Consider the following 13584-nt stretch of genomic DNA (forward strand, 5'->3'; position numbering starts at 1 on the left):
TTAAGGTGTAATAGAAAACTATCTAGCTAGTGGTGCTGCAAAACTAGGTTACTGCTGTACACTAGAACTTTTTCATTCTTGTTCTGCTCTTAGTCTGTTGCTTATTTTGTGTTAAGTAGATAATTAAGAGTTTTCTTTTTCATACAAATTACTGTCCTGGAGCTGCCCATACAACCCTCTGTCTGTCTGAGGATTTTGGTGAACTTTTTGCTTTGATGCTTCCGGCTTCAAATGCATTTTTTAAAAAATAGTACTAATGAAGTCAGAAAGGGAAGACGCAGTACTCTGCTGATTCTTTCTTTTCTTAGTAGGTTGAGTGTTGTGGTGGGCAGGATAGAAGTTTCTCTTGCAATCTTTCAGAGTGAAGAGTTGCAAAATAATTGGCAATTCACAGGGGATGGATGAAGCATAGAAGTTGTACTCTGGATTTTCCCACTTGATTATTTCACATTCAGATAACTGCACTGTGTTCTTGTTCATTAGTTTTTTGCTACAAACMATTTTATGTGAAATTTATCAAGATTCTTCTGTCTTTGAAGATGGCAGCCTAGTTCATTATCTGCAGGAGCAAGAGAATAAGGCCTGGAATCCACAAAGGGATAGAAGAAAAGCAATGCGTTGTCCTTGTATTTTTCAGTATTTTTTCTGTGTGGATTTTCCCATTCCATGTAAAACATTCTCTTCATATCTTTACCACAGAGGCACAGGATCACAGCTCAGGCTCATTTTTGCAAGGTAATACAGTTTCTTCACTCTCCCACAATCGATATTAGAGGACAAGTATCAGGCAGTTCTATTGAAGCTCAGTGCTTGGACAGGAGCCACTGGCTAATTAAAGAGGCTTTATAATAATCACTATCATTTATCTATCCTACTTAGCATAGGCAGCAAATGAATGGCTCACAGAGGCTGACTTTGTTTTTGTTCTTTACCTTTCAAGTGTATAATCTGTTTAATTCTTCACTACTTGGAATATTTCTGTTAATTAAATGGAATCTCTGCTGGCTCAGTGATTCAGATTTTGGGACAAATTTGTGTATTTAACAAGGGGAAAGTTGGCCAAGGTCTCACCAGGCAACCTGATGCTTAAAGCAGTTCTCTCAAGGTTATTGTGTAAATGAGTAAGTGTTTCTTGGCAGTCAACCACACAGAACCTTCCCTTCGCTGTTCAAGAGATGGATTCCTGTTTATCAAAAAATTCCTGCAACAACAAGTGCTAACTGATTTTCTCCATGATGGCTGACTGGCTTTCTGACTAATCTTGACTAGAGTGGAAATCAGTCCCTGAAGATGGTAGGGATAAATAAAGTAGGGCCTAACAAAGATTAAGGAAGTGGATATCAGGTCTTTGGCTTCTGATTTGGCAAACTGTTACTCGCTACACTGGAGTTAGGTAATGGGAGCAAAATCCCCTTTCCTAAGAACAGCCAGTATTTAGCCTCTTCGTCTTATTGCTACACATGGGTTTTATAAGTAAGGCTTGTAACAGACAATGCCACCTCATGACTTCTGAGCAGAGTCTGGAGAACAGATAAGAAAATAAGAAATGTCCACCTGTGTATGGAGTGTATGGTTTCCGCATGTTGATGTGTAGGATTCTGATGTGTGTTCCAGGAAAGGGTGTGTATCTGATGGGCTCATTCTAGCACAATCCTGTCTCTTCCCTTTCTAGTCTTGCTGCCCATTGAACAGCTTCTTCCGATGTGTTGAAGAACCAGCTGGTTAAGAACAACCTTCAGACAGCAGGAGGTGAAGGATGTGGAAGACCAGGAGAAAAAACACCACAATTCCCCTCAGCAGGAAGCAACACGTAAGCTAGCTTTTAAATGCCCTTCATGTTCCTGCTCATTCCAGGCATATCTCCATTAGTCTATAAGTCAGTCCTTCTTCCCTAGGCTGGAGGAGCTGATGAGGAGGTTTTGTTGGCTGATTTTTCCCACTCAGCTGTATTCTTGGCCTTTTTCAGATGAGGAAGACAATTGCTTTACAAAGCCTAAAACGTGTATACAGCAGTCCATCCTATCTCCATTATAGCCTTTATCAAAAATTTATCACTAGACAAGTGGGAGTTAGGCTCAGAAGAAAATACTCCATTGCCAACCCTCATCCCTGGAAATAGGATACTGAGCAAGGTCTCCAAAATTTCCTTCATTTACTACCCATATCTGCCCCCATACTAACATTTTTCGCATGATGTTCACTTTCTGCATCATTAGGAATGACTGGAAGAAGCAGCAGGTCGGCTAGTACTGTCACAGAGCAGTAAGTCCTTCTCCTTTTCCAAAATTCCTTGAGGCATATTTAATCATTTTCAGAAAAGCACGTAAGTGTCACATGTTCCAGCCTCACTGGGAACAGTAAGCAGAAGTATTATGATCATAGCTACCCTAGTGATGAGTGCAGAAATGAGAGAGATGCAATGACAAAGGAATATGTTAGTTTTATATCTGTTGACTTCCTGCATAGAGGACCTGTTCAAATTTCTTTAAATTCTTTAACTCTCCAGTGCTTGAACAGAACATCAGCTTCCTTTCCTCTTATTACAGCAGGAGTAGTCATAAGTTTTAAGTTAACCATCAAGCATTTTCACAGGTTACACCTTTAGTTCCGTAAGATAACAGGCATGTTGAGAAGTTACCACAGCAATTCAAAAAATACATCTTAAGGCTGGCATAACAGTGAGGTAAATTGGAAAAATATCTTTGGCTTTTTTTAATTAGATTTTAAGTTGATGAGATGGCTGTGATGCTGAATTGCACTGTTGCAGCTCCTCTGGAGTAAATAGTATTTCTTCCCAAACTCCTTTGGTATAATTATTCCCTTTTTTTTTCTGCCATTGTATTTTCCATTCTAATTCAAGAAAAATATATTATCCTTTAAATACTTTAGATACATTTTGCTATAGATACTTACTTACATATACGTTCTTTAGAATTTTACCTTTTTCAAATTTACTTTTAAAAATGTATAATAATACACTAAGTAAGAAATAATACGATGCCTTTTTTTGTGTGTTAACAAGCCAGGATAGTAATCTCTTCAGGTTAAGTGGTTTTCAGGTTTACACTTTTTATAAATGGAAAGCAACAAAATATCAATGCCGTAAATATTGAGGCAACGTAATCCAAAACAGGTTCCAAATTGACTTAAATGGATATTTTGGACATTTATTTCAGTTTGAAAATGTCTTAGTTTAGATTACATGGATTGAGAGTAGCTTTAAGAGGCTTAAGATGAACTGTAATAAATCACCCTTAAATTGAAGAAGGTGTGTTTGCTTGGGGTTTTGCACTCATTTAATCAAATAAAACTGGTTTAGTTTCTTAATGCAAACAGGGCAGACAAACAGCAGAGATTTGCACTGATTTCAGAAGGTGTTCAGCTGTTTTTTTCTTTTCTTTCTTTTTTTTTCCCATTAAAATGAAGTCCGGTTTGCTTCAGAGTATTGCAGCAATAATCAGTTGCTCTAACAGGCATGCATCCAGGATCTAGAAGGTGAAAGGAAACATAGTAGGTGATATCATAACAAACTCTTGCCAAATTTAAGTTAGAGGGAATTTCCATTTTCTTTGTAGATCATTAAAAAAGTTCTTATTTACAGTGAGGGCAATGACAATATCCAGTAGTTGTCTTCATGGCAGTTCAAGGGATAGAAGGATATTCAGACATGTATTTATGACGCACAGGTAACATGTTGAATTATCAGTTGAACAGATAGCTTTTCATATGTTTTAAGACTCTTCAGAGTGAATCACCTCCTATAGAGTAAATTATGGGATTTGTATCAGAACGTCTGTCAGAGAAGGCTACACACTAGCTTTATTTTAGGAAAAGATAGGTTGTTATGTGTTTCAAATAGTGCATAGCTTCATCCAGGGTGAGCAATATACAGGAGTCCACCTTGTGTCCTTGGTTCTTTAAATAATGCTGATTCTGTTTGAAAACTTCATGAACATGCAGTGTTAGACAGAGAGGGATTTTTCTGTATAATCCACGTGTTTTCTGGGAGATCTTATGCTAGACAAATATTCACTAAACAATAAGCCTCGTTTTTCCTTGCAGGAAATAGATATGCAATTGGAGCATCTGAAGGAAGAACAGATTTTGAAGCAGAAGGAGGTGTCTGAAGAGCTTGCGGTGGGCAAGATACACTTGCTGTAGTGACAGAGTAAGCATGAAAGATCTAGCAGAAATACTAAAAATAAGAAAACATATTCTATTTAAAAGAATGATAGTACATGCATGTGCTGAGAGGCGCGACAACAATTTCAGGGTCTCTTATCCAGAAGTACCAGGCACAGAAAGACAGAAGCATGCCTGGATGATGTTTACCTACAGAAGAGAGTGAGGGAGAGACAGAAAAATTTTGCTTTCCTTACCTACACAACTCTTCCAAGAAACTATAAAATCAAGACATCTGATGACTAAGGTTTTAATTACTGCTACCAATAACTGTGCCAGGAAATGGTACTGGTTCTGTAAGCAATAAAAAGGAGCAGGCTTGCCTGCTTAAACTTATCTTTAACGAGGCTCTATCTCCTTTTTCCATGCCTTTAGAATTCTGACCTGACATCACCAAGGCCTCCACACACAGTCTGGCTAGATGGACATGCTCTGACTTCCAAGAAAAACAAATGGAAAAGTGAAAAGCTTGCATGTGGCCTGTTACCTCATCCTCAGCCACCTGGCCTGCTTAAGAGTTATCATGGCGTTCCCAGTTCCTTTTTGCTTGCTACGTAATAAATGAGAAAGATTGTTGAGAAAAGAGCAAGTCACAGAAAGCAGACAAGAGTTACAGCTCAAAGGGTTAGGAGGAGTGACCTATGTTATTTCTATGTGACTTAAGTTTATTCAGGTATTAAAGAATCAATTTTTTTCAAGAAGAGCGACCAGTGAAGCCAAGATGTGCATGACCTATCAAAAAAAGACAGGAAACAAACTGGAGCTTTCAGTATGAGAAGTACTTCTGTTTAACTCTCTGCAAAGAATCAGTTTAAAAGCTAAGTTCCAAGCAGCAGTATTTGTAGAGGTCTAAAGAATGAGTAAGAAGTAGTTTTAGGATGTCAATGAAATGGAACTACACACGTGAAGTTTCAGATCAAGGTTGCCAGGTAAACAATGACTAGCTGTCCTATTTTGGCTCAGGAATTGTGTATTCGGAGAGAAAAACTGAATTTTTCAACAGATTTCTCTTCGTCCCCCCAAATTTGGAAAAATGTTGTGGTACTTTACACTTCCACAGGCAGAAGTGTCACCAAAATTCCAGTGAAGATTTGGACCTAATGTTTAAGACAAGGGAAGGTAGACTCTGATAGAAATGACTTCAGTCTCCAGCCTGGGTACTATGACTAGCTGTTCTCAATTCTATAGTAATTAATTATATTTAATGGGATTCTTAGCAGCAGAACTACTTTTAGAAGATGGCACAAACTTTGCAAATGGAAGAGTACAAATGTAAAAAAATTAAATATTAGCTCTGTCATCCTTACAAATTGTTCTTTACTGGGGATGTTACAGGTCTAGCTCTCTGATTATTTGTGCTTCCTGTTAGTGTTCTTGCTACTTTCTGTTGCAGCTGTTCAGGCTTTCTCTTCTTTCAGCTGCTGTCCAGTCACAGCTGATAACCTCTTTGATTATATGGATGGGATCTCCATTAAACCTGCTTTTATCCACCAAACATCAGCCTGAAAACTATGATGGACCAAAAAAATAAAATAAAAAAATAAGAGAGAGAGAGAGAGCAACACAAGCAAGGATATAAGCAGTAATGAATCCCACAATTTTAACTGTTTTTGCTGTCACCACCAAAATAAATTTCTTTCCCACATCCCTGGCTTTGAGTTACAGGTGGTCAGGGTTTACTCCCTCCTTCTACCTTACTTACCAATAAGCAAAGTTACGTAGTACAGTTTCTTTCCCTTCACCCTGATTACTTTTATGAAGGACTGTGCAGAGTTTGGCTGGCAGGTAGGAAGGCTGTTCATTCATTCTCTGTGTTAAGCAACAGACAAATTTGAATACAAATTCTGTTCAGGAAAACTGGTGGAAGATTTGTTGAACAGCAATATTACTTTTAATCCTATGAAAACAATATTTTCTTCTTTTAGATTAAAAGACAATCCCTAAATAGTACTATACCACATTTTTTATAAAAGCCCAAGAGAACGAAATACTAAAAAAAAAAAAAGCATCATGAATGATTAGATCAGATGCCCACGCTATTGCTTTTTTTTTGTGATTTGTGTATTAGCGACTCGTAACTACTGATCTTCAGATTATTTAAAGAGTAAAGTCTTACTAGTTGCAGTGAAATTTTTTTGAAAACAACAGAAAAATTCAAGGAAACTGCAAATATGTGTCTTTTTAGTAGTTGCCAACTTCTGAACAAATTTAAGTGATGAGTCTGCACTTTACATTTCCATAACCTGCTGCAGTGGCATTACATCCATCTCTGTTACATGTGTAATGAAAAGGAGGATTTAAACAAGCTCTTCAGGACTTTTATGTAGGATTCAGAATGGAAACAAGTTTCTAATACATTTATCCTGTGTGATCAGAGTGAAGGCAAATGATCACAATGACACATCATGTTCAAACAAATACCTGAAACTATGCCTATAATTTAAAATCTTTATGAAAATCCTTAATTCACAGAATTAGACTATTGAATATATCTGAAAAATACTAAATGCTGCAGCCATCTTAATATTTACGATGTTGCTTCTGTTATGAAAACACCTGCACTAGTGCTTAGTGGCAAAACAATTTAATTCACCTGTACTTAGTCAGTTTGATGCTTCCCACATAAAGTATAGCTCTGCTGTCATTCTGGTAGCAAGTAAGTACTACATGCCTTCTAGAAAGTGTCCCAGTCTCCCCTTTGCATTTGTACCATGATTTATTTTACTTTTGAAAATAACTTATTTTTTCAGTCTTTTCAGGGCTTCTTGGTTCTTATTTATTAATATGTGTCTGCACATATAATTGAACAATTTCATAGAAAGATTATAAATTTAACAAGTACTTTACCCTGTTTCTGTGGCTGGAAGAGCTGCATTGTTGTAAAATGTAATATTTGCATACGGTTGGCAGATTCTTGTGGCAACAAAATCTGAGTTATCATTAATTTAGACTTCTTCATTCTCTTATATGGATATCACAGGCAGAATTATCCACACAATCCTTTGATTTAAAGGAAGACTGCTCCTGACATTTTATTCAGATTATATTATTTTCTTTCCATGAATGACTGTTCTTTGAAATAGTAGTGTAGCTATGTTCCTCATTCTCTGGAATTAGTTTGCACTGATTTTAGATCCCCCCCCCCATACACACACACACACGCAGAGGCTTTGTTTTGATTCATGGGAMTTTCACATCACCCCTCAAGCTTCAGTATAAAACAGCAGAATCAAGCTAAGTCTGGAAAAGCGTTGTAATGAGCATTTCATTGTTTGGTGCATAGATTTGCTTCCAGCCCAGGTACAGAACAGGAAAATAAGGGTTCCAGTAGCAAGACGTGAAATTCCAACTAGTACCTCTCTTTCTAAGGAGAAAACACCAGGTGTTCTGGGTTTTTATATAATGTGTACACTAACTTTCTTGTCTTACATGTGGATCAGAAACTAATCTCAGGCAGAATTATTCTGTCTTCTTCTAAGATATCCTTCACTGCTGCAAGGTCACATTTTAATTTATAAATACATTGGTGGCTTTTCATATGGCCTGCTCATCTCTTTAAGCTTGTGACCTTGACTTAATAGCCAAATATTTCTTATGGTTGAAAGTACCAATAGAGATGCAAGGAGACTTGGGGAAGGGATTGAAAAAATATATATTTTATTTAAATGTACTTAACTTTACAGTTCAGGCTTCATTACTACATTTATTTTCTCACATGCTGGTTTTTAACCACTTACATACAGTTTTATCAAAATGAGTAAGTGTGGTTTGGTGAAAATAATCTGTTAAGTGGAAAGACAGGCTGTCATTCTTACAGCACAACAGCATTCTGCTAAGTTTAAGTCACTGGGAAAATTTGCTCTTTATGTGACATGTTCTTGGGTTTTCATTCTATTTTCAAATAACATTTACTGAAGAAATAAGATATTTATTGGGGTCTGTAAAAGGTTAGAAGTGTTATTGCCAATGCCCATGACCAAAACATGCATGTTCTTTTTTCTCTGTTAAGACCAAGGTAACAGTAATTGATCGAAAAGACAGATACACTGTCTGATGTTAAAATCTTTCCAACCTCAAAGTTACAAAAATAGTAACAGAAATGTATCACATTCTACATTTACCACATCTGCAAGGTACATAGTATATTTACATCATTTAAAAGATCAAAGTGCAAAGATGTAGGCTTCAAGATGTTGCAGTCCAGCTGCATTGTAACATCTATTTCTAAGATCAAGTCAACCACAGCTTTTCTCAGTGTTTCCACTGCCTCTCTTAAGCCAATCTGTGTAATACAACAGCAGATGCAAGCTATTACCAAACTTTTTGCAGCTCTAGGTTTTTACAACTTCCTCTCTTCAGCAGGAAGCTGTGTGCAGGTCAGGTCAGGTATCTGCTTCCAGGGCTGATGGGATCTGAAAGTTTGAAATGGGATCTCTCCGTATTTGTACACCAAACCCAACACTTGGGTTTGAGCCGTGCTTAAAGAGGAGAATGCAGGTTTCAAATTTGAGAGAATGTTTGGTCACTGCAATACACAGACCATAAGCACAAGATACGGCTCTGCTATGTGCTACTAATCTCTTAGAGACTTGCTTTCAGACTGCGTGTAAATTATGGCCTGGACATCATTTATAAGAGGGACCAGAAAGCCATACTGCCCTTCTGTTACCACTTCTAAGTGATGTATGTGTGTAAGTCTGTAGATCAAGTACGGTATCTTAGAAATACTATTCCTAGGAGGAGAAGACGGTCAACAAACTGGGGGGAGGAGGGGGTAGGGTTTTTGTAGGTTGGTCAGTTGATTTCATTTGGTGGGTTTGCCTTCTATTTGTTTGTTTTCTTAAGAAATAGAAAATATCCACTTTGTCCTTACTGGCTGGTCTATTTAGCACTCTGAAATTCACAGATTCTGATATTCTCTCTATTACGTAAGCAAGTTCTTGTTTTGTGTTCTCAAAGAAAACAAAAATGTTGCTGACCTAAGCAGTGTAATTCCTAATTCACCAAAGGATCTCTGAAGTCTGTGGATTTGCCACAGTCCTGATATTCACCTTGTTCTTCCTCAGGAAAGCGGCAACTGCAGGCATCATCTTCCTGAATTGACTGTTCAAGAGTGGTATGCACTAATGAAAAAAAAGCATATATTCACATTCTGTTGTATTTATCCAGCCATCTTATCCCACCCTTCCCCAGTCACAACTGCAGGACATCAGCAGGCAAAAATCTTCTTAATGATTCAATAATTTGATCTTAAACGGTTCCTCTACAAAGGGATTTCTGTTACATTACTTTATCATACTTTGTTTTCTGCAGTGCACCAGGGGCTGCTAGGTCTTTGTTTGCCACAGAGATAAAAAGAATAGTGAACAACATGGAATTGTTAGTTTTTTTGGAATAATGCTATTTTCTCCTATAATCTGAATCACATTAGAGGATCAAGCCTTTATCCCTAGGAAAGAAAAAAATATATATTTTTTTTCTAGTTGCCTGTTCAAAGGATGACTTTATATTGCCGGTTCTTATATATATATATACATATATATATATATATATATATATAAAATACCAGGTAAGAATTTAACTGTGTGCTATAGAAGAACAGGTACATGCTTATTCAGGCACTATTTATAAAAGAAGTCTTAAGATTCTTTGACTAAAATATTTTGCTTTCAGATAATTAAGATAATTAAGTTGCTTGCACAAACAACTCCGTACTTGAGTATGTATTGAAGGGTATATAATGAAACAAATGAACAATATACAAAGTACACTGGTACTTTGTATATTACAGAAGTAATGAGGGATGCAATTAAAAAGCTGAGAAACAGAATTTAAAAGTATTCAATTTGTTGGGATTTCGTATTTTGAGTTTTCACTTATCATAGTTTGTTTCTTCTGGTCTGTAGGGAAGGTATAAATGCCATCTGGAAAAAAAATCAATGTTATAATGAGATTGGGGAACACTGAAACATAACAAATTGTGTCAAGGGTACACTTCCAGGAAGAGCGAGGACTGTATCCTCTTCCCATAGGAAAAGGATGGAGGAGAGTTGAAACACTTATACATCCTTTCACCATTCTTCTGTTGTATTAAAAGATTATCTAAGGCCGTATTCTAAAATAATGAAGGACTTATTTTAGGTAAATAAAAATTACACAAACCCAATGAATAGTCATTAAAGACTTGGAATTAGATATCTTAACATGTTATGTCTAGAATTCCACTGCRTTTATTTGGAAGTTCAAAATCAAAAAAAGTACAAAACAAGTTTCTTTGATCATGCCTTCCTAAGGAAGCTTCATCCAAGTGTGCTCAAATATCAGAATCATAGAATCAGTAAGGTTGGAAGGGACCTCTGGAGATCATCTAGTCCAACCTCCCCACTCTGCAGGGTCACCTACAGCATGTTAGACAGGGTTGGTACTTGTTGGGAAGRGTGAGGGAAGAGCAGCCATAGAGATTCACAGATAATAYCTCAAGTTATCTGAGGGAAGGCTGTGAATGCTCAGTATTTGAGCTATTCACACACATGSAACTACCCAGAGGGCAGCTGACAAACGTTCAGCCCCCGTTTACACTACAGTGAATATGCTAGGTGGCCAACCCCAAAAATAAATCTCAGAATGCTATTTCCTGGGAACGGTAGTCTCCTATGTCACTTCATATTGCGGTGTTGGCTGCGAAGGACTGAGGGGATTGCTGCTTTAGAGCCCTTAGTTGTAAGCAAATTTTCCTAGTAGTCTAACTTATAATTACGGTTGTTTTCCATTATACAGGGTAGTGTTAACTGGTATTCTACAAATAACGGGAAAACATAGGTTATGCAGATGATGCAGAGTTCACCGAAAATACAGAAGTGCCTTTAGGTGGCGCCAAACCGGAGCTGAAGAAATACGCGATTTGCCTCACCAGGATCTCTGCTAAACTCCGGAACTGCCCCGGGGGGGCTTAATAACTTGCAGAGGGCAGAGCTACATTCAGGCTGGCTCTGCCTCTGTGTAGCAACGTGTCCTGGTCTGATATTCGTCTTTCACTGACGGTGAAGTGCAATGACACGCACAGAGCAGAGCAAAAGGCAGTATGGTTGGTGCTGTGTGTTAGGTGGTCTTTGGGTGCTTGGGCTCTGGGCCACAGGTACTATTTCTGAGCAGATGGAACTGGAAAGTACTATTGCCACATGTGCCAGCAATGGTACTTGGAAGTAATAAACAAAAATGAATCCTAACTGGAAGAAAGGCTCAGCTGAGCTTTTTTACCTCTATGGATATGGTCAGTTAACCATAAATTTTCTATGGCTAAATAAAACAGCCACAGAAAATTGAGAGTTGAAGGCAATAAAAATTCCAAAAGTTTAGATCCCTTTCAGTTGCAGTATCCAGTTTCCAAAGAAAATTTTCAAGCTATCTGCAACTATCTTTCAAAGGCACTTAAACCTGTATTCCTCATTTCTGTCTAGTTTCAAAAAGAAAAAATCGATTGAAGGGTATCTGTCTTACTTTTCTTGAAGATAGTATGTAGTCTCTTTTTCTGCCAGATACTGAAGCATAAGCACAAAGGCAGCAGAAACAGGATACACAACAGCCCAGTTACAACAAGAGAAATTCTGATGATGTCCATCTGGAGGTCCTTCCCTAGGAAGCAAACAGCATTCTCTTAAGTGTTACAGAGTAAAATCAGCTGGCTTTGTTGCCATCTCAACATGTCTGCTTCTGTATTAGCTTGCAATACTGGAAATGGATATAAGATACATCTGAGAGCTATAGCATGTCTCAAAGTCAAAATTCTTTAGCTGTAATTAAAAAAATATTATGTGATGACTCACCTGGCACAGTGATAGAAAACGGAAAGGCAGAAGTAGTAGCCAGAGTAGTAGCCAGAGTAGTGGCTAAAGTAGGACTATCTGAAGWGTGTCTGCAAACCACATCTTTTGCTGTCGTACCAGGCTCCAGGACCTGAGCTGCTAAGCATCTGAAAAATATTTAAAGYAAAAACAAACAAACAAAATCATGGAAATGAATTCAGTTAAGTGCAACAGCAATATCATTTATTTTTTTCATTACTTACTTTGTCCAGTTTTTACAGGAGCCATTGGGTTGATCATTAAAAGTTCCAAAATGGCAAGCTTGGCAACCTTCAACAGACAAGGACAAGCATTCACTATTTACATAAGATGAGCATTTAAAACAACACATGAAACATTGTTATTGCCTGCTTGTACAATAACTATGATCCACATTYATAAAGACTTGTCGTCTATTAATATTTTACAGGCGGCTCTGAGTATACAAGGCAAGTCTTTCCCTGTGTCCATCCACATTCCTGTGTCCACAGAAGCTATGGGCTAGTAGAATACTTGGTTATGGAGCCATGTTAGCACAAGCTGCTGCAACTCACATTTACCTTCAGTGTTCCCAGCTCTGTTTCCCACATGCTGGCCACAAGGCAGCTGCCAGGAAAGGGAACTAATGCAAGTGTGATTTGAGCCTCAGTAGGGCTCAGGCTTTGGTGAGCATGTCTCACCGTGCTTGCTGTATGTAGTATGCAAACTGTTCAGTAGCACTGCCAGTCTTTATCTTGTGAAATCCTTACAGCTCCCCTTTCTCACTGGGCAAGAGGCCGTGCAGTGTGCAGTGCAGCAGACACAGGCAACTTAAGCAAATAGGGAAAGGTGACCTTACCGCTCCCTGTGTGCTCCTCACCCACACCGCAGTTTCTGTCGCAGCGGGAGCAGCCATCTCCACTGCAGTGATACCCATCCCTGCATGTACATTCGGCATCGTTTTTCGGTGAACATTCTCTTAAATACCTGAATCTTCCTGAAAGGTGGAAACAACTCCCGTGTTACATTCACATTCAAACCTAAAGTGCAGGGTAGCAGAGGCCCAAGACCTTTGCTCGACCCAATGACAAAAATTAAACCGTCAGTTCAGAGAGAGGTTTGGAAGGTGCATTTCATTATTTGCCAGGGGTATTTTGCAATGAAAATGATCAATTAATGCAGATTATTTTATCCCACGTCAGGTAAGAGAAGCATTTGCAAAGAGTGATTGCTCGTCATCTTCCACCCCCCCCCCAGCAGGCCCGGCTGCAGGTCCCACGTGCCTCCACCCAGAGGGGGGTCACCCCGCGCCCGGAGCGGGGTGCCGGTACCTTCGCACTTGCGGCAGAGGGTGCAGCGGCTCTGTCCCGCGGCGCTGGAGAAGGTGTCGGGCGGGCACGGCCGGCAGCCCGCGCCGCGCCCGCAGCCCGCGCCCGGCACGAAGGTACCTGCGAGCCGAGACACACGGTGATGCCGCGGGGCCGCCCCGCTCCCGCTCCCGCCCCGCTCCCGCTCCCGCCCCTCACCTGCCGGGCAGGCGGCGGCGCACGGCGCGGCGGCCGCCGGGCACAGCAGCGGCAGC

General features: G+C 39.1%; 2 protein-coding genes across 3 annotated transcripts in view; one reads left to right on the forward strand and one right to left on the reverse strand.

Annotated features, from left to right (window-relative positions):
* PER3 (period circadian regulator 3) overlaps positions 1–4494 on the forward strand; it is a 46805-nt gene extending 42311 nt beyond the window's left edge. For both annotated transcript variants that reach the window (XR_014896660.1, XR_014896661.1), the window contains 2 exons: positions 1673–1810; positions 4063–4494. The gene's annotated coding sequence lies outside the window, so the exon portion shown is untranslated. The remainder of the gene's footprint in view (positions 1–1672; positions 1811–4062) is intronic.
* Positions 4495–7832: 3338 nt separating this feature from the next.
* The window catches only part of TNFRSF9 (TNF receptor superfamily member 9), a 6183-nt gene continuing 431 nt past the window's right edge, over positions 7833–13584 (reverse strand). Inside the window, exons 2-7 of the mRNA XM_085311529.1 lie at positions 13334–13528; positions 12862–12999; positions 12248–12314; positions 12006–12151; positions 11680–11814; positions 7833–9305 (exon numbers count right to left, since the gene is read on the reverse strand). Of these exons, the coding sequence (XP_085167655.1) occupies positions 9178–9305; positions 11680–11814; positions 12006–12151; positions 12248–12314; positions 12862–12999; positions 13334–13528 (809 nt within the window). The 3' untranslated portion in view covers positions 7833–9177. The remainder of the gene's footprint in view (positions 9306–11679; positions 11815–12005; positions 12152–12247; positions 12315–12861; positions 13000–13333; positions 13529–13584) is intronic.

This window comes from Rhea americana, unplaced genomic scaffold, assembly GCF_003343005.1.
Source record: "Rhea americana isolate MKP2758 unplaced genomic scaffold, rheAme1 scaffold_343, whole genome shotgun sequence".
NCBI lineage: Eukaryota > Metazoa > Chordata > Aves > Rheiformes > Rheidae > Rhea > Rhea americana.